Raw genomic sequence first — 25,142 nt, 5'->3', positions numbered from 1 at the left:
TGCTCATTTTTGCTTTTGTTTCCCTTGCCCGGGGAGATATGTTCAAAAAGAGGTCACTCATGTTTATGTCCATGAGATTTTTGCCTATGTTTTTTTCTAAGAGTTTTATGGTTTCATGACTTACATTCAGGTCTTTGATCCATTTTGAATTTACTTTTGTGTATGGGGTTAGACAGTGATCCAGTTTCATTCTCTTACATGTAGCTGTCCAGTTTTGCCAGCACCATCTGTTGAAGAGACTGTCATTTCCCTATTGTATGTCCATGGCCTCTTTATCAAATATTAGTTGACCATATATGTTTGGGTTAAAGTTTGGAGTCTCTATTCTGTTCTATTGGTTTGTGGCTCTGTTCTTGTGCCAGTACCAAATTGTCTTGATCTATTAATTACTGTGGCTTTGTAGTAGAGCTTGAAGTTGGGGAGAGAGATTCCCCCCACTTTATATTTCCTTCTCAGGATTGCTTTAGCTATTTGGGGTCTTTGGTGTTTCCATATGAATTTTGGAACTATTTGTTCCAGTTCATTGAAGAATGCTGTTGGTAATTTGATAGTGATTGCATTGAATCTGTATATTGTTTTGGGCAGGATGGCCATTGTGACACTATTAATTCTTCCTAGCCGGGAGCATGGGATGAGGTTCCATTTGTTAGTGACCTCTTTAATTTCTCTTAAGAGTGTCTTATAGTTTTCAGGGTATAGGTCTTTCACTTCCTTGGTTAGGTTTATAACTAAGTATTTTATTCTTTTTGATGCTATTGTGAATGGAACTGTCTTCCTGATTTCTCTTTCTATTAGTTTATTGTTAGTGCATAGGAAAGCCACAGATTTCTGTGTGTTAATTTTGTATCCTCCAACTTTGCTGAATTCCGATATTAGTTCTAGTAGTTTTGGAGCGGAGTCTTTAGGGTTTTTTATGTATAATATCATGTCATCTGCAAATAGTGACTGTTTAACTTCATCTTTACCAATCTGGATTCCTTGTATTTTTGTTTTGTCTAATTGCCGTGGCTAGGACCTCCAGTACTATGTTGAATAACAGTGGGGAGAGTGGGCATCCCTGTCTTGCTCCCGATTGCAGAGGAAAAGCTTTCAGCTTCTCGCTGTTCAGTATGATGTTGGCTGTGGGTTTATCATATATGGCCTTTATTATGTTGAGGTACTTGCCTTCTATACCCATTTTGTTGAGAGCTTTTATCATGAATGGATGTTGAATTTTGTCAAATGCTTTTTCAGCATCTATGGAGATGATCATGTGGTTTTTGTCTTTCTTTTTGTTGATGTGGTGGATGATGTTGATGTATTTTCGAATGCTGTACCATCCTTGCATCCCTGGGATGAATCCCACTTGGTCATGGTGTATGATCCTTTTGATGTATTTTTGAATTTGGTTTGCTAATATTTTGTTGAGCATTTTTGCATCTATGTTCATCAGGAATATTGGTCTGTAGTTTTCTTTATTGGCGGGGTCTTTGCCTGGTTTTGGTATCAGAGTAATGTTGGCTTCATAGAATGAGTTTGGGAATATTCCCATCTCTTCTATTTTTAGGAAAACTTTAAGGAGAATGGGTATTATGTCTTCTCTGTATGTCTGATAAAATTCCGAGGTAAATCCATCTGGCCCGGGGGTTTTGTTCTTGGGTAGTTTTTTGATTACTGCTTCAATTTCATTGCTGGTAATTGGTCTGTTTAGATTTTCTGTTTCTTTCTGGGTCAGTCTGGGAAGGTTGTATTTTTCTAGGAAGTTGTCCATTTCTCCTAGGTTTTCCAGCTTGTTAGCATATAGGTTTTCATAGTACTCTCTAATAATTCTTTGTATTTCTGTGGATTCCGTCGTGATTTTTCCTTTCTTGTTTCTGATTCTGTTGATGTGTGTTGACTCTCTTTTCCTCTTAATAAGTCTGGCTAGAGGCTTATCTATTTTATTTATTTTCTCGAAGAACCAGCTCTTGGTTTCATTGATTTTTTTCTATTGTTTTATTCTTCTCAATTTTATTTATTTCTTCTCTAATCTTTATTATGTCCCTTCTTCTGCTGACCTTAGGCCTCATTTGTTCTTCTTTTTCCAATTTCGATAATTGTGACATTAGACCATTCATTTGGGATTGTTCTTCCTTCTTTAAATATGCCTGGATTGTTATATACTTTCCTCTTAACACTGCTTTTGCTGTATCCCACAGTAGCTGGGGCTTTGTGTTGTTGTTGTCATTTGTTTCCATATATTGCTGGATATCTATTTTAATTTGGTTATTGATCCATTGATTATTTAGGAGCATGTTGTTAAGCCTCAATGTATTTGTGAGCCTTTTTGCTTTCTTGGTACAATTTATTTCTAGTTTTATGCCTTTGTGGTCTGAAAAGTTGGTTCGTAGGATTTCAATCTTTTGGAATTTACTGTGCCTCTTTTTGTGGCCTAGTATGTGGTCCATTCTGGAGAATGTTCCATGTGCACTTGAGAAGAATGTGTATCATGTTGCTTTTGGATGTAGAGGTCTATAGATGTCTGTTAGGTCCATCTGTTCTGGTGTGTTGCTCAGTGCCTCTGTGTCCTTACTTATTTTCTGTCGGATCTGTCCTTTGGAGTGAATGGTGTGTTGAAGTCTCCTAAAATGAATGCATTGCATTCTATTTCCTCCTTTAGTTCTGTTAGTATTTGTTTCAGATATGCTGGTGCTCCTGTGTTGGGTGCATATATATTTATAATGGTTATATCCTCTTGTTGGACTGAGCCCGTTATCATTACGCAATGTCCTTCTTTATCTCTTGTTACTTTCTTTATTTTGAAGTCTGTTTTGTCTGATACTAGTATTGCAACACCTGCTTTTTTCTCTCTGTTGTTTGCATGAAATATCTTTTTCCATCCCTTGACTTTTAGTCTGTGCATGTCTTTGGGTTTGAGGTGAGTCTCTTGTAAGCAGCATATGGATGGATCTTGCTTTTTTATCCATTCTATTACTCTGTGTCTTTTGATTGGTGTATTCAGTCCATTTACATTTAGGGTGATTATTGAAAGGTATGTACTTATTGCCATTGCAGGCTTTAAGTTTGTGGTTACCATAGGTTCAAGGTTAGCTTCTTTACTATCTTACTGTCTAACTTAACTCGCTTATTGAGCTATTATAAACACGGTCTGATGATTCTTTACTTCTCTCCCTTCTTATTCCTCCTCGTCCATTCTTCATATGTTGGGTGTTCTGTTTTCTACTCTTTTTAGGAGTGCTCCCATCTAGAGCAGTCCCTGTAAGATGCCCTGTAGAGGTGGTTTGTGGGAGGCAAATTCCCTCAACTTTTGCTTGTCTGGGAATTGTTTAATCCCTCCTTCATATTTAAATGATAATCGTGCTATATACAGTATTCTTGGTTCAAGGCCCTTCTATTTCATTGCATTAAATATATCATGCCGTTCTCTTCTGGCCTGTAGGTTTTCTGTTGAGAAGTCTGATGATAGCCTGATGGGTTTTCCTTTGTAGGTGACCTTTTTTTCTCTCTCGCTGCCTTTAATACTTTGTCCTTGTCTTTGATATTTGCCATTTTAATTATTATGTGTCTTGGTGTTGCCTTCCTTGGATCCCTTGTCATGGGAGTTCTGTGTACCTCTGTGGTCTGAGAGGCCATTTCCTCCCCTAGTTTGGGGAAGTGTTCAGCAATTATTTCTTCAAAGACACTTTCTATCCCTTTTTCTCTCTCTTCTTCTTCTGGTACCCCTATAATGCAGATATTGTTCCACATTGATTGGTCACATAGTTCTCTTAATATTGTTTCATTCCTGGAGATCCTTTTATCTGTCTCTGCATCAGCTTCTCTGCGTTCCTGTTCTCTGTTTTCTAGTCCATTAATGATCTCTTGCATCTCATCCATTCTGCTTTGAGGTCCTTCCAGAGATTGTTTTATTTCTGTATTCTCCCTCCTTAGTTCTTGCATATTTCTCTGCAAGTCCATCAGCATGGTTATGACTTTTGTTTTGAATTTTTTTTCAGGAAGATTGGTTAAACCTATCTCCCCAGGTTCCTTCTCAGGGGAAGATGTCGAAGATGTCGAAGATGTCTGGGTTAGTCTTGTCTGGATCAAATTTTTTTTCCTTTTCATGTTGATAGATGCAGTGGTATGCTATTGACTCATCTGTCAGTTGGGAGAGCCAAGACTCTTTCCACTCGCTCCTGGCCTTTCTTTACTGGGACAACTGTGACCCCTAGTGGCTCGTGTTGGGCAATTGTGTGTAGACTGGGTCTCTGTATCTTGCCCGGCCAGTATGGAGGAAGCTCCCTTGCTGTGGGTGTGGCCAGCCTCAGGCTGCTGCTATGCTATGGCGGGGCCCCAGAGGGGTAATGGACGGGGGGCTGTTTGGCTGTTTACCACCGGTAGGGGTCTCAGTGCTGTTGCCCAGGGGCTTAGTGCACCCTGAGTTCCCTGGGATTTCCAGCTGCTGGGCTGTGACCCGGGATGCTTCCATCCAGTTTTGGGGTCCCTGTCCCTTTAAGACATTCAAAAAGCACTCGCTTTTCTTTGTCCCAGGGGCGCTGGATGCGGGGACCTGCTCACATGTCTTACTGTACTGTTTCCCTAGTTTCCAGCACCCCACACATGCACTGTGTGTCTGTGCTCCAGGGCAGATGGCTAGGGCTGGGTGTTTAGCAGTCCTGGGCTCCCTCTCCCTTCCTGCTCTGACTCCTTTCCTCCCGCCAGGAGCTGGGGTGAGGAGCGCTCGGGTCCTGCCAGGCTGAAGCTTGTATCTTACACCTTTCACCAGGCACTCGGTTCTTGCAGGTGTGGATGTAGTCTGGCTGTTGTCCTGTGTCTTCTGGTCTCTCTTTTAGGGATAGTTGTATTTGCTGTATTTTCAAAAGTATATATGTTTTTGGGAGGAGATTCCCACTGTCCTACTCACGCTGCCATCTTGGCTTCACCCCCCAAGTTGTAATTCTTTATTTACTCTGGATATTATTTTCTTATCAGATAAAAGATTAGCAAATATTTTCTTCCATTCCTTAGGATACCTTTTTACTCTGTTGATTGTGTCTTCTGATGAACAGAAGTTTTGAGATAGTCCCAACAGTCTACTTCGGTTTTTGTTTCCTTTGCATTTAGTGTTACATCCAAGAAATTGTTGCCAAATCCAATGTCATAAAGCTTTCCCTGTAGGTTTTCTTCTAGGATTTTTGTAGTTTGGGGTCTTATGTTTAGGTTTTTAATCCATTTTGAGTTAATTTTTGTATATGGTATTAGATAAGAGTTCATTATTCTTCATTCTTCATTTTTTGCATGTGGATATCCAGTTTTACCAGCATCTTTTATTGAAGACTATCCCTTTTCCTTGAATGAATGGTCTTGGCATTGTAACTGAAGATCATTTGACCATATATACGAGGGTTTATTTCTGGGTTCTTTATTCTACTTGGTCTATAGGTCTATCTTTACACCAGTACCACCCCACACTATTACTGTAGCTTTGTGATATGGGATGACTAAATGGAACAAGGTATTCATTTAAGGCGGTAAGGAAAGATATCCATCAAGGACTAGTACAATGAGACCTTACAACTGCCAAGTAAATAGCAAGAAGCAATATGTTACTAAATTTTTTACTACACTTTCAGGAGTGAGCTAAATAGGGTAGGAGACACAGGAAATGTGACCACTGTTCATTCATGGACCTATGTCTCAGAAGGAGCTGATCTCCAAATATTTTTTTTGAAGAAAAGAATGGGATAGGAAAAATGGAGCTGATTTTACAGATTTAAAAAATTTGCTCAATTAGTTGTACATTTTCCCAAAGGAGAAATTGTTTTATTGATTTACCTGTTTATGAAAATATGCCTATTACAATGAATTTCAACCAGAAAGGAATAATAATGATAGATGCCAAAATTCATGAAGCTCTTACTGCCAGCTATTGTGTACTAAGTGCTAAATTTTCATTATCCCATTTAATAACCATATGAAGTAGTTACTATTATTATTACTCTAATTTTACAGTCTAAGAAATTAGGACCGAGAGAAGTAAATTACTTGCACAATACATTTAATAAGCAGAAGAACAAGAATTCAAACCTAGGTTGTCAAAACAAAGAGCTCCTATGTTAACTTATAATTCACAGGAAGGGTAAGCAAAGAAAAATCACCCACAATTCAAACCGCAGAGATAATTACAGGTAGACCATTGATGTATATCTTTACAGACCACTTTCTACAAATATGATTATGTATTATTATATTATATATATGTTATTTCTATTCTGTAATGTTGTTTAAATCTCACTTTGCATGTAAGGTATTCCATTATTTGGATGCAACATAATTTATTCAATCAATCTATACTGACAATTCTTAGGTTATTTCCAGAATTTTAGTATGACATATCGAGTTAAGATGATCATTCTTGTACAAGCATCTTTGTTAACTTTTGTCATTATTTCTTCATGGTAAATTCCTAGAAATGGCACAACAATGTATAGTCTAACTTTTGATACCCTTTCCTAGAATTGCTTTAACCATGTACATTCCTACAATTAATGAGTGATGTGTTTTTCCATACATATCATTTTAAAAACCTGATAATTAAAAAACTGTATCTCTGGTTTTTGCTTATATTTCTTCAATTATTACTTGTTAGGCTGGAGGAAGGGAAAATATGGACATGCAAACAGAACAGAGAGATGCCATAGGGGGAGAATAGACCAGACCCCAAGGTCCATGCCTTATATGGAAAGGGAACAGCTCTTCCTGAATTCCATTCTTTTGATGTGCCAACTAAGACCCGGATGTTAGCCTCCTCCCTCTTGGAAGGAAAGTTTCTAGTTGTCTATTATGTCACCTTTAGCCAATCATACCTCACCACGCCCCCTAGTATAGCTTGCCCACTCCTCCCCCTCCTAACCCCTTATAAGCACCCCACCTCCCTGACCGGGTGTGACTTCCCCGGCCTGTAATACCCAGACCACGGAACATCACCCAGGAGTTGCACTCAAATAAACTACCTGGCCCTTTGTTGCCTCTCTTCGCCTGCTTATTTTGGCTAAAATTTACCTTATATTTGGTGCTGAAACCCGGGAACGAACCAGAGACCATTTAAGTCAATGTTATCTGCTAAATCTTTTAAGAATAAAATGCTTAAAGGCTTGGCTTTGTCTAATATTCAGTAAAGTTCTTATAAGTAATCTAGCATAGTTGTTACGAATGAGTGAACTAAATAAGTGTGGCAAGTGAACACCTTTTTAATTGTGTGTTACAGTGTGTATACCTACCTGCAGCCTGAGAATCTCTGTGGTAACCTAAAACCTTAAAGTTTTGCCAAGTTAAGAAGATAAACTTTATATTTAGTGAGAGATTGTGCTGTAAAGCTCATAGTTACAGAAATTGTAAAATGTTCATAAATTTGTCAATCTAAAGAATGCTAGTGTAACAGTTTACAATAGCCTGCTTCTCAGTGTTCACTAAAAATTTAGGTACCTAATGGTTTTAAGTTCTAATTAAAACTACTTAAAGTAATAAGGAAAACATTTCTGCATGCTAAAGAATGTGTCTTTTGATAAAAGAAAGTAACTTTATTCTAAAGTACAGCTGTTTATTTAGAAAGAGAAATCTAAATGTAAAAGTTATAGAAAGTTTGTGAAAGAATTTCATATGGTCATGCTATATAAAATTAAAGCAAATGAGTCTTGGTATCAAGTACACAGCAAAATTAGAATTTTGTTTTCAGTTAAAAAGACAAAGTTTTCTTAACTGTTAGTCTGCTCCTAATATTGAAAGATTGCAAAAAGTTCTCTAATTGTTTTAGTAAAGCAGTTTTTCATGCTTAAAGTCTCAATGAGTTGTCGGAGTATTTAAGAAAATAAAATCTTAATATTAAAAAGATTGAAAGCTAAAGTTTGCTAACAACTGTGTAACCTTCTTTATTTGTTATTTTGTTGTCATTCTAGTTGAATAAGTATTACTTCATGGCAACCTGTAATTCTATTTAAGCAAGTGCCAAATAAACTTTCTTCTGACAGCTTCCCAAAATCAAATTCAAAAAGGTACTTTTACCTCTAGTTAACTCTAATATTTTCCAGAGGGCCCCTGGAACATGTCAGAGGAACTTTTTCTCATTGGAGAAAGTATTTGGCTAATTTAGCTTATTTATCTGATATATAATTACCTGCTTAATTACCTAGAAAGCACTGTCAAAAAGAATAATGCTAAACTTTGTTACTGAATGTTTTGTATTACAGAAAGATCCAATTTTCCTTATGACAACTGTCTTATAGTAAGCTCTCATCAGATATTTACCATTGTCATTTGTAAGTCTTTTGTCATCTATACTCACTGTTTTATTACTCCTAAACTAGTAAAAAACTAGATTTCAGTAGAACAAGTATTAGTTACATAGGAGTAAGTAAACTAAGGAAGATAATTTTGTGGCTTTTTGTTTCAAATGTTGTTGATAAAGTATTTTAAGCTTTTTCTCTTAAGCTGACAACAGTTTAGTAAATGACTGTCTTTATAAGCAGAATTGAAACTTTATCTTTCTCTCTACCTGATCCCTCCAGAATTTAAAAACTCTCATTGACTATTTTTATATTTCATGGCAGTATGTTTATTTGCACAAGTTCAGTAAGAATCTCCTTTCCTTGTAAGAGGACCAATTAAGAACACTGGTTACATTACCAAGGCTTTGACTGGAACGTCATACCTGAGAGACACGTGTGTAAACTCAGATATGGACAGACAGCTTTAAGGAACTAAAATTGACTTTATAAAGCCAACAAAGCCTCTTAAAAGAACTAGCCTGGTACCTTGCTTACAGAGTTCCCAGCAGCCTTACCAGGTGAGTAAGGAAGGTCACTGCCTGGCAGGTGCAGGAACCTCAAGAATGTCTTGGGAACCTCAGAGAAGAGAGGAATTCACCCAAATGTACAGGTACTGCAGGCACAACCTGATGGAAAGTCTGGCTTGGCTTTCTGGCCTCAAGAAGCCTTTAAAAGTCCAATCTGAAATTCCTTATAAAAAGTTCCAGCAAAGCACATTTAAAAGAGCTTATGTAATCAATTGCTCTTCTTGCTGCACTTACGCAAATAATTAAGCCAACTGTTAATTATTTTCTTAATCTGGCTACTTCTAATAAAAATGAGGGTGATTTTAGAGAAAAGTATTGTTTCAATAATGCAGTCTTATCTATACTAAATCCCAATACTAGTCATTGAGTGTAAACTCAATCCAAAATTCCAGTTCCCCATAATGGCCTGGCTAATGCCCCTACTGCGCCACTTAATAACAGTTTGTGGTTTACTCTTAGTTGCCCCTTGTGTCCTCAGGTTCCTCCAACAGTGGCTAACCCAGATGACCCAGGTCGCCACCAACCAGATATTACTTCACCGTTACGCACCTCTTCCCACTGAACCCCCTCCTTCGGCCTAATACCAGCCTCAAACCCCCACGACGCCCCTTCCTTGTCAGCCGGAAGTAGCCAGATTGAGTCATCGCCCATTATGACCAAAAGGCTGGAATGTTAGGCTGGAGGAAGGGAAAACAAGGACATGCAAACAGAACAGAGAGATGCCATAGGGGGAGAACAGACCAGACCCCAAGGTCCATGCCTTATATGGAAAGGGAACAGCTCTTCCTGAATTCCATTCTTTTGATGTGCCAACTAAGACCCGGATGTCAGCCTTCTCCCTCTTGGAAGGAAAAAAAGTTTCTAGTTGTCCATTATGTCACCTTTAGTCAATCATACCTCTCCACGCCCCCTAGGATAGCTTGCCCACTCCTCCCCCTCCTAACCCCTTATAAGCCCCCACCTCCCTGACCGGGTATGACTTCCCCGGCCTGTAATACCCAGACCGTAGAACATCACCTGGGAGTTGCACTCAAATAAACTACCTGGCCCTTTGTTGCCTCTCTTCACCTGCTAATTTCAGCTAAAATTTATCTTACACTACTAAAGCTTATTAAGTATTTTTATACCTTCTTTTGAGAATGCCCAGTTGATATCTTTTGCCTATTTTATATTAGGTTACTCAACTTGTTCTTACCAATTTAAAAATGGTCTTAATTTACTAAAGACACACACACACACACACACACACATATAAGTGTTTGTGTTTGTTTTTTAAATTTTGAAACAACCTCAAATTTATGGAAAAGTTGCAAATAGAGAACAAAAGCTTTTTTTCCTGGTCTACTAGAGAATACATTGCTGATATGATGACTAATCACTTCATAATTAATTAGAGTATGATTTCTACAAACAAGGATATTCTCCTACATAACAATATAACTATTTAACTTAAGATATTGATATAATTAGGAAACTGATACTACTATCTAATCCTCAGACCCTATTCAAGTTTTGCCACTTTCTCCAATATCATCCTTTACAGCAAAAGGGTTCAGTCCAGAATTACATGTTGCACTCAGTTACTTTTATGTCTCTCTTCAGTCTCCTTCAATCTTTAAGTTCCTTAGACTTTCCTTGTTTTATGGTCTTGATGCTTTTGAGGATTATAGGCCAGGTACCTGGAAGAATGTTCCAATTTGGGTTTGTCTGATGCTTCTTCATTACATTTTAAGTAAGTATATTTGGTGAGACTATTACAGAAGGGATGCTGAGTTCTTCTCACTGCATATTATTATGTGATACACATTTTCAATTTGTTTCATTACTGGTGATGTTAACTTGATTAGGTGATGTCTGCCAAGTTTCACCACCACAAAATTGTTCTTTTCCCTGTAGTTAATAAATATTTTGTGGGAAGGAACTTGAGGCTATGTAAATATCATGCTCCTCAATAGTTTTTTTCTTCATTCATTTATTTGTATAAGAATGTACTCATGGCTTCCTGTCGTATTAAATAGGTTACATATAGTTCATTCTTTCATCATTTGTTTTGAGGCTTAAATTGTCTCCTATTTGGCCAGTGAAAGTCCCTCTGAGCTGGCTTCTGTATCCTTTTGACATGCCCTCATCATTGTTTAAACACCTCTAAATATAAAAAGGTGTTACAGGTGCTATCCTTTTCCTACCTTTGAATGTAACATTTCTCCAGAGTCTTGATTCCTTCAAATGGAGAATGGTATTTATATCTATCACTGTATATACTCGTTGTTATGTCTCAACTCTGTGTTCAACATTCTTTTATTTTCTTCTACTACTGTTATAATTTCAAATAAGTAAGGAAAGTCTAGTCATTTGGGAATAATATAATGAAATCTTTACCTCATATCTCATATCAAACTCTATTTTCAAAGAATTAAGGAATTAAATAAATGAAATTTATTTGTTCATTCTAAAAGTTCACATACATAAAACATACAAAGAAAAAAAAAAAGCCCCAAATTAACCACCTAGAGGAGAGCATTGTTAATAGTTCGATAAACATCCTCTCAGACATCTCTCTGTATTAAACCCTTCCTTCTCTTAATTGGAAAAACTACTGTGGGATGTTAAGAAGTATGCTGATTAAAATGGTTTTCATTCTGAAAAGAAGAGTATTTTACCAATAAATCAATATAAACAGGGTTACTATAACTATGTATATATTTATTTAATTTTGGCACTTTTCTTACAGCCTTCAAATACTAAGTATATTGTCTCTCTAAGTATACTTTTATGTTTCTCTTCAGTCTCTTTCAATCTATAAGTTCCTTAGACTTTCCTTGTTTTATGGTCTTGATGCTTTTGAGGATTATAGGCCAGGTACCTGGTAGAATGTTCCAGAATATAGTCTGAGAAGGGGATTCAGCTTGCAGTCTTTTGTGGACTTATTTGGCCACATATCACTAAGTTTTTGGAACCTAAATTAACCTCTGAATTGGTGTTAGAAAAGAATCTGGAATAGGCTATCTAAAATTTTATGTAAACAGAACTGTGCTTGTATTCTATTACTATAATCTGCTTTGCACTCCATCCTATCTTAGATGCTAAGCCCAGTAACCATTCCAGGTCTATCATGCAGAAAAAGCAGCTGCAGAGCCTCTTCTCTATTGCCACTACTGCAGTCTCTGCAGCCACCCTCAGCCTTGGGCCTTATTAAAAGCCCCAGTGCTCACTACCCTCCAAAGGATAACCAGAGTTCCCTTGGAAGACAGTGGGCTCTTGAGCCTAACTAACTAAAGCTGCAGCTTAGACTTCTTTCCTCCATCTCTGGGAGATTTGGTTGGTCTCTTGTTTCCTAGTGTCACTTTCAAACCATTCCCCCTCCTGTACTTTCTAATAAAACAAAACAAACAAACAAAAAAATCAATTTTTAAAAAATGTAGCCAATTCCAATCATTCCCCATTTAAGCTGTTATCTTTATCAAGCTTCTGCACATTTCCTTCTACCAACTGAAGATGTTGTAGCTAGTTTACAATCTTAATTCAATGATCTTATTCTCAACCAACACTTCTTATCTTGGCAACTTGCTTTGTCCATTTACTCCCACTATGAAGAAGGCCACTACCCGTTCATTAAACCTCTTTCTCCTCATATATCAACAGTAGTTGTCTTCAATTTTTTTCTTCAGCCTGGAGTTTGCAGGCCATCATTTTGTTTCCTTTTTTAATATCTTAACCTTCTCAGGCCTTATCTTCAACATTACTCAAGACCCTACCTCCAACCATACAAACCTATGTGCATCTACATTATTCTCTTTTCCTTCCTTTCTCTCCTTCCCTCCACTGGAGGAAATGTTATTACATCTTAAAAGCCAATCCTTCTACACATGCTCTGGGGTACCTCTTGTCTTTTCCAGAAAATATAGCAATAACCCCCAAATATTTATTTCTTATTTCTAATACCAAGCAGTATTCAAAGAGTATTACTTTTAGGTGCATTTTCTAGATGTGTAAGAGATACTGAGTGGCTTAGGAATTATGCCAACTTGATAGTAATCTTCCCAGTGGCATACAACTAGAAATTGTTATGTCCTCTTCTCTATCTTCATTTGTTCCCTCTACTGAATTTTTCCCATTCACATTTAAACAACACAGCAAAAGAACTTTCTTCACTCCAAACCTCTTCCGATTACTGCTTTTCTTTGTCCCCTGATGAACAAATTTCTTAAAGAATATGACCTCTGCCTATCTTTTATTTATTTATTTATTTTTATTAAGGTATAATTGATATACACTGTTATGAAGGTTTCACATGAAAAAACAATGTGGTTACTACATTTTCCCATATTATCAAGTCTCCACCCATATTCCAATGCAGTCACTGTCCATCAGTGTACTAAGATGCCACAGATCCACTATGTGCCTTCTCTGTGCTACACTGTTCTCCCCATGATCCCCCACACCATGTGTACTAAACATAATACCCCTCAATCCCCTTCGCCCTCCCTCCCCACCCAACCTCCCATACCCCTCCCCTTTGGTAAGCATTAATTCATTCTTGGAGTCTCTGAGTCTGCTGCCATTTTGTTCCTTCAGTTTTGCTTCACTGTTATACTCCACAAATAAGGGAAATCATTTGGCATTTGTCTTTCTCTGCCTGGCTTATTTCATTGAGCATAATGACCTTCAGCTCCATCGATGTAGTTGCAAATGGTAGAATTTGTTTCTTTCTTGTGGCTGAATAGTATTCCATTGTGTATATGTACCACCTCTTCTTTATCCATTCATCTACAGATGGACACTTAGGTTGCTTCCATATCTTGGCTTATTGTAAAAACTGCTGCAATAAACATAGGGTTGCATATGTCTTTTTGAATCTGAGTTGTACTCTTTGGGTAAATTCCAAGGAGTGGGATTCCCAGGTCAAATAGTATTTCTATTTTTAGTTTTTTGAGGAACCTCCATATTGCTTTCCACAGTGATTGAACTAGCTTACATCCCCACCAGCACTGTAGGAGGGTTCCCCTTTCTCTGCATCCTCACCAGCATTTGTTGTTCTTAGTCTTTTTGATGCTGGCCATCCTTACTGGTGTGAGGTGATATATCACTGTGGTTTAAATTTGCATTTCCCTGATGATTAGTGATGATGAGCATCTTTTCATGTGTCTGTCAGCTATCTGAATTTCTTCTTTGGAGAACTGTCTCTTCATATCCTCTGCCCATTTTTAAATTGGGTTATTTGCTTTTTGGGTGTTGAGGCATGTAAGTTCTTTATATATTTTGGATGTTAACCCCTTGTCAGATATGTCATTTACAAACATATTCTCCCATACTGTAGGATGCCTTTTTGTTCTGTTGATGGTGTCCTTTGAGGTACAGAAACTTTTTAGTTTGATGTAGTCCCATGAATTCATTTTTGCTTTTGCTTCCCTTGCTTGAGGAGATGCATTCAGGAAGTTGCTCATGCTTATATTCAGGAGATGTTTGCCCATGTTGTCTTCTAAGAGTTTATGGTTTCATGACTTACATTCAAGTCTTTGATCCACTTCAAGTTCACTTTTGTGTATGGGGTTAAACAATAATCCAGTTTCATTCTCTTGCATGTAGCTGTTCAGTTTTGCCAACACCAGCTATTGAAGAGTCTGTTATTTCCCCACTGTATATCCATTGCTCCTTTATCATATATTAATTGACCAAAAATGGTTGGGTTTATATCAGGGCTCTCTAGTCTGTTCCATTGGTCTATGGGTCTGTTCTTGTGCCAGCACCAAACTGTCGTGATTACTGTGGCTTTGTAGTAGAGCTTGAAGTTGGGGAGCGTAATGACCCCAGCTTTATTCTTCCTTCTCAGAATTGCTTTGGCTATTTGAGGTTTTTTCTGGTTCCATGTGAATTTTAGAACGATTTTCTCTAGTTCATTAGAGAATGCTATTGGTATTTCGATAGGAATTGCATTGAATCTATAGATTGCTTTAGGCAGGATGGCCATTTTGACAATATTAATTCTTCCTACCCAAGAGCATGGGATGAATTTCCATTTATTGGTATCTTCTTTAATTTCTCTCATGAGTGTCTTGTAGTTTTCAGGGTATAGGTCTTTCACTTCCTTGGTTAGGTTTATTCCTAGGTATTTTATTCTTTTTGATGCAATTGTGAATGGAATTGTTTCCCTGATTTCTCTCTCTGTTAGTTCATCGTTAGTGTATAGGAATGCCACATATTTCTGTGTATTAATTTTGTATCTTGCAACTTTGCTGAATTCAGATATTAGATCTACTAGTTTTGGAGTGGATTCTTTAGGGTTTTTTTTTTTTTTTTTTTATTCATTCATTCATTTATTTATTTTTGGTATCATTAATCTACAATTACATGAAGAACCTTTAGGGTTTTTTATGTATAATATCATATCATCTCCAAACAGGGACCATTTAACTTCTTCCTTGCCAATCTGGATGCCTTTTATTTCTTTGTGTTGTTTGATTGCTGTGGCTAGGACTTCCAGTACTCTATTGAATAGAAGGGGGGAAAGTGGGCATCCCTGTCTTGCTCCCGATCTTAGGTGAAAAGCTTTTAGCTTCTCGCTGTTAAGTATGATGTTGGCTGTGGTTTTGTCATATACGGCCTTTATTATGTTGAGGTACTTGCCCTCTATACCCATTTTGTTGAGAGTTTTTATCATGAATGGATGTTGAATTTTGTTGAATGCTTTTTCAGCATCTATGGAGATGATCATGTGGTTTTTGTCCTTCTTTATGTTGATGTGGTGGATGATAATGGTGGATTTTCAAATGTATCATCCTTGCATTCGTGGAATAAATCCTACTTGATCATGATGGATGATCTTTTTGATATATTTTTGAATTTGGTTTGCTAATATTTTGATGAGTATTTTTGCATCTATGTTAATCAGGGATATTGGTCTGTAATTTTCTTTTTTTGTAGTGTATTCACATGGTTTTGGTATTAGAGTGATGCTGGCCTCATAGAATGAGGTTGGAAGTATTCCCTCTTCTACTCTTTGGAAAACTTTAAGGAGGATGGGTATTAAGTGTTCACTAAATGTTTGATAAAATTCAGTGGTGAAGCCATCTATCTGGTCTAGGAGTTTTGTTCTTAGGTAGTTTTTTGATTACCAATTCAATTTTGTTGCTGGTAATTACTCTGTTCAGATTTTCTGTTTCTTCCTTGGTCAGCCTTGGAAGTTTGTATTTTTCTAGAAAGTTGTCCATTTCTTCTAGGTTATCCAGTTTGTTAGCATATAATTTTTCATAGTACTCTCTAATAATTCTTTGTATTTCTGTGGTGTCCATAGAGAGTTTTCCGTTCGCATTTCTGATTCTGTTTATGTGTATAGACTCTCTTTTTTCTTGATAAGCCTGGTTTATCTATTTTGTTTATTTTCTTGAAGAACCAGCTCTTGCATTCATTGATTCTTTCTATTGTTTTATTCTTCTTGATTTTATTTATTTCTGCTCTAATCTTTATTATGTTCCTCCTTCTACTGACTTTGGGCCTCATTTGTTGTTCTTTTTCTAGTTTTATTAATTGTGAGTTTAGACTGCTTATATGAGATTGTTCTTCTTTCCTGAGGTAGGCCTGTATTGCAATATACTTTCCTCTTAGCATGGCCTTGGCTGCGTCCCACAAATTTTGTGGTGTTGAATTGATCTTGTCATTTGTCTCCACATATTGCTTGATCTCTGTTTTTATTTGGTCATTGATCCACTGGTTATTTAGGAGCATGTTGTGAAGCCTCCATGTGTCTGTGGGATTTTTAATTTTATTTGCATAATTTATTTCTAGTTTCATACCTTTGTGGTCTGAGAAACTGGTTGGTACAATTTCAATCTCTTTGAATTTACTGAAGCTCTTTTTGTGGCCTAGTATATGATCTATTCTTGAAAATGTCCCATGTGCACTTTAGAAGAATATGTATTGTGCTGTGTTTGGGTGTAGAGTTCTGTAGATGTGTTAGGCCCATCTGTTCTAATGTGTTGTTCAGTGCCTCTGTGTCCTTACTTATTTTCTGTCTTGTTGATCTGTCCTTCAGAGTGAATGGAGTGTTGAAGTCTCCTAGAATGAATGCATTGCATTCTATTTCCCCTTTTAATTCAGTTAGTATTTGTTTCACATATGTAGGTGCTCCTGTGTTGGGAGCATAGATATTTATAATGGTTATATCTTCTTGTTGGATTGACCCCTTTATCATTATGTAATGTCCTTCTTTGTCTCTTGTGACTTTCTTTGTTTTGAAGTCTATTTCGTCTAATACACACACTGCGACTCCTGCTTTTTTCTCTCTATTAGTTGCATGAAATATCTTTTTCCATTCCTTCACTTTTAGTTTGTCTATGTCTTTGGGTTTAAAGTGAGTCTCTTGTCAGCAGCATATAGATGGGTCTGGTTTTTTTAATGCATTCAGTGACTCTATGTCTTTTAATTGGTGCATTCAGTCCATTTACATTTAGGGTGATTATCAATAGGTATGTACTTATGGTCATCGCAGACTTTCGATTCGTGGTTACCAAAGGTTCAAAGTTAACTTCTTACTATCTAAGAGTCTAACTTAACTCACTTAATATGCTATTACAAACACAATCTAAAGGTTCTTTTCTTTTTCTCCTCCTTCTTCTTCCTCCTCTATTTTTTCTATATTAGGTATCTTATTCTGTACTGTTTGTCTATCTCTTGATTGACCTTTGAGATAGTTAATTTAATTTTGTATTTGCTTAGTAATTAGCTGTTCTACTTTCTTTACTGTGGTTTTATATTCTTTGGTGACAGCTATTAAACCTTATGAACACTTCCATCTATAGCAGTCCCTCCAAAATAGACTGTAGAGATGGTTGTGGGAGGTAAATTCTCTCAGCTTTTGCCTATCTGGAAATTGTTTAAATGATAATCTTGCCGGATAAAGTAATCTTGGTTCCAGGCCCTTCTGCTTCACTGCATTAAATACATCATGCCACTCCCTTCTGGCCTGTAAGGTTTCTGCTGAGAAGTCTGATGTTAGCCTGATGGGCTTTCCTTTGTATGTGATTTCATTGCTCTCTCTGGCTGCTTTTAACAGTCTGTCCTTATCCTTGATCTTTACCATTTTAATTACTATATGTCTTGGTGTTGCCTTCCTTGGGTCCCTTGTGTTGGGAGATCTGTGGATCTCCACAGCCTGAGAGACTATCTCATTCCCCAGATTTGGGAAGTTTTCAGCAACTACCTCCTCAAAGACATCTTCTATCCCTTTCTCTCTCTCTTCTTCTTCTTCTGGTATCCCTATAATGTGAATATTGTTCTGTTTGGATTGGTCACACAGTTCTCTCAATATTCTTCCACTCTTAGAGATCGTTTTTTCTCTCTGTACCTCAGCTTCTTTGTATTCCTCTTCTCTGTTTCGATTTCATTTATCATCCCCTCCACCGTATCCAACCTGCTTTTAATACCCTCCATTGCGTTCTTCAATGATTGGGTCTCTGACCGGAATTCATTCCTGAGTTCTTGGATATCTTGCCATACCTCCATTAGCATGTTAGTGATTTTTATTTTGAACTCCCTTTCAGGAAGAGTCACGAGGTCCATGTCATTTTAATCTTTCTCAGGAGTTGTATTAATAATTTTACTCTGGACCAGGTTCCTTTGGCATTTCATATTTGTATATGGCGCCCTCTGGTGCCCAGAAGCTCTACCCTCTGCAGCTGCTCAGCCCCTGAAGCAATGTCAGGGATCGCAGGGGAGTGGTATTGGTGCCTGGGTGGAGGAAAGAGCTGTTTCCTGCTTCCCGGCTTCTATGTCCACCTCCACTGCCTGAACCAGTGGGCCGAGCACACAGGTATAAGCTTTTGTCCCACAGCAGCGGGATATGGATCCCTGCTTTCCACAAGCAGCTGGAATCCCAATCTTCCCAGGAACTCTGCCTGTCCCAGCTTTCCAACCCCATAATCACGAGAGTATGATGAAAGCACCATGAAATGTGGGTTTGTGCTCCTAGAGGAAATCTCCGGAGCTAAGTATTCAGCAGTCCCAAGCCTTCCACTCCCTCCCTGCTCAGTTTCTCTTCCTCCTACCGGTGAGCTGGGGTCGGGGAAGGGCTTGGGTCCTGCTGGGCCACAGCTTTGGTACATTACCCTGTTCCGTTAGGTCTGCTCTTTTCTCCAGGTGTACAGTCTGGCACAGTCTTCTTTCCTGTTGTTCTCTCAGTGTTAGTTGTATTAATTATATTTTTGTATTATATGTGGTTTTAGGAGGAAGCCTCTGTCTCACCTCTCACAACACCATCTTTAATCCTCCCCCTGCGTATGTTTCTGAACTCATTTCGTTAAGGCTCTTTCTTTCTATCACTCAACTATTTCAGCAACATGGCTTTTCAGGTCCTTGAACACATAAAATCCTTTTCTTGGCATACATGCTGTTCCCCTTGCCATGAACACTTCTTGGCCTAGTGCTGCTTGTATGACTGCCTTCTTATTCTTAAGGTATCAGTTTAAATTCTTTCCCTTAGGAGAGGCTTTATTTGAACACAACTCAAGATACACCCCTCCACCCAATTTATGGAAAATATTTTTTCTTTATATGGTTTATCACAATCCATAATGACATATATTTGCTTGTTTACTTGGTTAAAAGAAAATCTTGTGTGCTTTCTCACTAGACTGTAAGCTCTACATAGTCAAGGATAACACCTGCTTTTTTAACTACAATAAACCTGGAGTTTAGCATAATGTTAGGCTCACAAAAGGTATTCAGGTTCATAGAAGGTGTTCATGTCATAGAAAGTATTCAATAAATATTGTTGGATACATGTTTATGTTTATTTATGTCAGTAAATGGCACCATTACAGTTCTAATGTCTGAGACCTGGAAAACATTTTTGATACTCCCTCTACCTTTCCCTGACTCCAGTGAAATCAAAGAGATGAGAGAAGTAGCTAGCAATCAGATTAGGTAAGGACATGTAGGGTCTCAAACTCTTACAGGATCTTTGTTAGAATGCGGGTTGATTATTCTTAGTGAGATCAGAGGTTATTGGAGGGTTTAAACCTTAGGCCCATAGTAGTGGTTAAAAGCTGACTTACGCTGTAAAACCGTACTGTCTTAAAATGATAGCCACTAGTCACATATATTTATTTACATTTAAGTTATTTAAAATAAAATTTCAGTATTTGCTGATTGGGTATAGGGAGGGGAGAGAGAGAACAGAGTCAAGGGTCAAAGACTGCTAATGGAAGAGTTGAAATTTGGAAGGATATACATAAATAAGAGAGCGAAAGCTTATGGGGAAAATGACTGGGATTAGAATGTAGGAGTAAGGTGGGAAATAATAAAACAAACTCCATGCATACTGATGAAGATAACTTGCTAGGATGCCAGGATGATGAACTAAATTCAATATACCTAAAGGCCCCCTTGAAGGACAGAAAGAAAAAACAAAGGAAGACATGTAAGCAAGTGGTTTCTCTCCACTTTAAATTTTCAGATACTATCTTTTTTCCTTTAATTATATCACCAGCAGAAAAGGAGACTGGTAAAAACCCTCCTTACACTTATATCTTGCCTTTCTCCCAGCTATGAGACTCGTATTACTGTATTATTCACTATATCCTTTTAATAAAATAGCTCATAGTATACTTACGTAACTTTTTGACTTCTGTTCTGAACTGTTAGTTTTACTAGAAACTCCCCAAATCCCTTTCTCATGAGTGAATTTTTTATTTGTAGGTATCTAAACATACTGTGATTCTCTGCTTCTCCATGTACAAGATCTGTATTTTCAAAATACAATATACTAATACATGGCTATGCTTTAGTAATGATTAATCCCACTAAATCTTTGTGCTACAGTTAAAAACAAGGCTATAGTTGATATGAGTTATTGCTATGCTTTGTTCACTGACTCACTAATTCATCAACTATCAACTCAACACCTGTGTTCTAGATTCAGTGAATCGATAAAGAAAGCATAACCCCTGAAGGATTTCCTATGCTTGAGGAGGAAGATAATGTAGACAAGAGAGATAATTGCAGTGTAATATGGTAAGTGTTCTGACAGAGTGTGAACAAAAGTACAGGGGAAAGTATGGGGGTGCATAACTGTAATAGTCTGGGAAAGAGTGCATTTTTAGAGGTTTCATTTAAGCTGGTAAAGAGACTTGGCAGGAGAAGAAAAATGGAATGACATCTAAAGTCTTAAATAATATTTCTATCTTTTTCCATTGATTTTCTCCTAGAAATTCTCCTCAGTTGCTAACTGGTTCTCTCAGAATTCAGTTCATTCAACTTAATCAACAAAAAGCTTTTAGCTAATATAAGAAACTACTAGCTGTTGTTGGATAACTATAAAAACAAAATCTTGAATTTCAAGAAACATATTAAGACAAATTCATTCTATTTACTACCAACTGTATGCACACTCACTATTCAAGATCTGACATATGTATAACCAAAAAGTGTAACATTTTTGAAATGTCATATGATTAAAAAAAAAGTAACATTTTACAATATAGCATTATGAGTCACTGTGGATTCCCATAACAAAATACCACAGACTGGGTGGCTTAAACAACAAGAATTAATTTTGTTCTGGAGACTAGGAGTCCAAGATCAAGGTGCCAGCAGGACTAGTGTCTGGGGAGAGCTCCCCCATTGGGATGCAGATGGCCAGCTTTTCGTTGTGCGCTCACATGGTCTTTCCTAGGTGTGCACTCAAGGAGAGAGTGGTGGTTAGCTTGGTGTCTCTCCTTTTAAAGGACACCAATCCTATCAATCAGGGTCCAACCCTCATGAACTCTCCTAATCCTAATTAATTCCCAAAGGCCCCATCTTTAAATGCCACCACATTGGGGATTAGGGCTTCAACATATGAATTTGGGGCAGGACACAAAGTCTTTTACAGCAGGTTAGGCAGTATGTTAGCAGGTTCATTAATAAATAAGAAAGCAGAGACACCACCTCCATGTTAAGAATGGAAATCTTTCTAGTGAGGAAACCTGTTCTTGGAATAGCTTTTGGCAAAGTTTAATTAAAAACTATGGCAATTAAAAAAAAATCTTAAGACTATAGAATTATTCTCAAAATCAGTGTCTATCATTGTTTTATGACTCAGATGATCTGATTTATGACAATGAAGTATAACAAAACCATCTGGTAATATTATTGTGATACACCTTAATTTTTTATACCCAGGCTTAATTTGAAGGTTTAAAGCATACCTATGAACATTTTCCACAGGCAAGCCTATCAATAATTTTAAATTAGTTAATGCAAATTTTAAATTTACTTCAATTTTTCTTAGTGTAAAAACAATCTTTATGTATTTCAACAGTACCTTTAGAAGTTATGATATTATGTATTTTATACTCACATATGAAGTGGGACATAACTATACCCTCTATTCTTAATTATTAGAAAAGTATAGACAACTGCAAAGCTTAGCTTTATTGTTTTATCAATGAACTAGTAAAATTCATTTTAGTGAAACAAGCACATGCTTTTCATAAATTAACATAAATCTCACATGGTAAAGTACCCATTTTTAATTTAATTACATGTTTAAAGTTTGATTACACTTAATTAAGCATTTAAGTTTAATATGAAATAAATGAATTATCAGTTAACTATTATGAAATGAAATATTTCCTTGATAATTAAAATCTATAAATTTTCCTTTTCTGTGCAAAACTGCTAGTTCTCAAAAAAAAAATCTGAAACAATGTATTTTAAAGACTATGGGACTTTTTTCACAGCTGATCAAAGTGCAGTTCTTCTGGAATCCAGCTTCTTGCACTGTGCATTTCCTGGTGCAGTACAGAGAAGAGAGCAGAGGTTTTTGAGACTTGGGTTTAGGTGGGTGACTTAGTCACTTAAGCCTGAAACAGTGGGAAAGCTACTTAGCATAACTGACCTTAAATTTCTTTTAAAATGTGGGTAATATTACTTCTCCCAGAGGGTTGTGGGGAGGATTACATGAGGTATCCCATGGCCAAATTCCTGGAACATTGTCTGACATGGAACAGGAATATAGCAAATATTAATTACCTCCTCCTTTTCGTTGCTGCATGAAAGAACAAAAGCCTTGTACTTTCTGGCTTTAAAAAAGTTTTATCCTTATAATGTTTCTTGAATTACAAAAGTAACACCACATTATTTTTAATTTACTTACATTGCACTTGATGTACATTTTACATTTTTTATCTCCTTAAGCTCTCCATAAATGGTAGCAGTATAGCATTATTGTTAGCACAGATTTTTGAGTAAGAAAGACCTATGAATCTCGGTTCCACCATTTACTATTTGAGAAACCATGGAAAACTTATTTTGACCTATTTATCAAGCCTGCATTTATAAGTACGTCTGGTTCAGCGAATGGCAAAAATGAATTTTTTCATTCATTTTTTTCACAGGAGGATATTTATTTTCACTGAATTCAAGGGATTTGCCCAAGGTTAACAGAAGGATGGACTTCGTACTGGGACTCAGATTTTTCAACAAAAATTTATCAGTGTGCTTCTTTCCTCTATAAAGGTAAGGCAAAGATAAAGGACACCAAAGTCTTTTGAAGCAGTAAAGGAAAAAGAAAAAGAGAGATCTGACTTTGGTTAAACCTGGCTCTATCACTTAATAGTTGAGCCTCGATAAACCACTTATGTGAATTTTGTTATCTTCTTCTGGCAAATGGGAATATGTACTTTTATAGGATTGATACAAGGATTACACTAGATAACAAACATAAAGAATGTGGCAGAGTGACTGACATATAGCAGTCATTCAAAACAGCAGCTATTAATACTAAGACAACATCAAAGCACCACTTTTGATAAGTCTCTAGCCATAGACTGGAAAGGCTATCATGAAGAAAATTTTTTTTTGGTAATAGATTTAATAAAAATAAATAGGATAGTCTTCACAGAGTTCTCAGGTAGTACTTCTGTAAGAGAGACTAGATTTTTAAGTCATTCCAGTTCACGAATTCCTAACTATTAAATCTCCACTTAAAAGTTCATCTCACTCTGAAAATAATGATTTTACAGTATGAAAGAAAATAGGGGGAATAACCTATCCCATGGATTATCTTCCCTTGATTCAACTGCAATAAGAATTGAAATGAAGTATTCTTAACACTTATAAATTATTCAAATAATTTTCAGAGTTTGACATAATAAATAACACTATAAACATGTTGGCTGGTTCAATACTTAAAACTCTTCATTGTAAAACTCAAATCTTAAATTCTCTTAAGTCACCTAAAAAAATATAGATTGCTTTATTTATGGCATAACTAGAAATAGAAAGCCTTTTAATATATTAAATTTTGGAAAACTTTCTGAGAGAGCACTTAACTGAAAAACATGGAGCAATAGCACTACTTTATACCAGTGTCATGGCTGTTATATTCAGTAATCAATATTTAGGTGTTTATTTGCATTTAGGGCTGAAAGACCCTGATTTAGAACTATTCCATATTTTCTTGAAAACAAAGACAACAGTTATTATAAATTTGGTATCCACACTTTCTAAGATGCAAATTGAGAGTAGTAGCAGGTCCAGCAGTTACAGGACCACAGGAAGAAAACTACATATAATGAAATAATATGAAACCTATAAAAACTTAAGGTTACATATTATGTAGGAAACTAACATTTACTATTAGGATATGTATCCCAGATATGAAATCTTTCAAAGAAGGTGGTAAAAATATAAGCTATTAATCTTTACAGTCACAATTGGGTCATTAACTTACCAGGGTTCTATGTTAAGAGTTGATATTTTTTCTGGAAGAAAAAATCCATGCCATTTTGAAGCCTCAATTAGTTCTTGTGGTATCTTTTTTGATATATCATAATAGTGGCCAAATCCTGAAGATGACACTGGTCTAGCCTATTAAGAAAACCCATATTGGTTGTTAAAAAAATATTATTGTGTCTTTAAACTATAATTTATTTGTCCTACATTCAGCAAAACAGATATATTTATTCATTTTAAAGCTAATAAGGAAGAGCTGATATATTTCAAAGAAGCACATAACAACTTTTATTATTTTAAACTATCCATAGTTAGAAATCAACATTTTCATCTTCCATTTTCACTCCTGATGATTCCCTAACTTTGATAAGAATTTAAACATCTCTTTGCTTTTTTAGTATACTGTGTACCTCCTCAAGACAAAAAATATAATATACACAAGTCTTAATTATTTTTTAAAGATTCCAGGATTTAATGACAAATTAAATATGCAATTGCAAAGAACTAATGAAAACTTAAGTAAAACTATTTTGGGGAGAGGCCCAAAAGATAGTAGCTATTCAAATATAAACTGAGCATCACTTTTAAACTAAATTCTTACAAGATGGTATGTGTATGCATA

General features: G+C 36.5%; 1 protein-coding gene across 8 annotated transcripts in view; it reads right to left on the bottom strand.

Annotated features, from left to right (window-relative positions):
* The window catches only part of ELP4 (elongator acetyltransferase complex subunit 4), a 252,442-nt gene that overhangs the window by 156,184 nt on the left and 71,116 nt on the right, over window positions 1-25,142 (bottom strand). For all 8 annotated transcript variants that reach the window (XM_073216359.1, XM_073216360.1, XM_073216362.1 and 5 more), the window contains exon 5: window positions 24,519-24,655. In XM_073216359.1, coding sequence (XP_073072460.1) covers window positions 24,519-24,655 — 137 coding nt within the window. The remainder of the gene's footprint in view (window positions 1-24,518; window positions 24,656-25,142) is intronic.

This window comes from Manis javanica, chromosome 11 (assembly GCF_040802235.1).
Source record: "Manis javanica isolate MJ-LG chromosome 11, MJ_LKY, whole genome shotgun sequence".
Classification (NCBI taxonomy): domain Eukaryota; kingdom Metazoa; phylum Chordata; class Mammalia; order Pholidota; family Manidae; genus Manis; species Manis javanica.
This window is presented reverse-complemented; position numbering and strand designations above follow the sequence as displayed.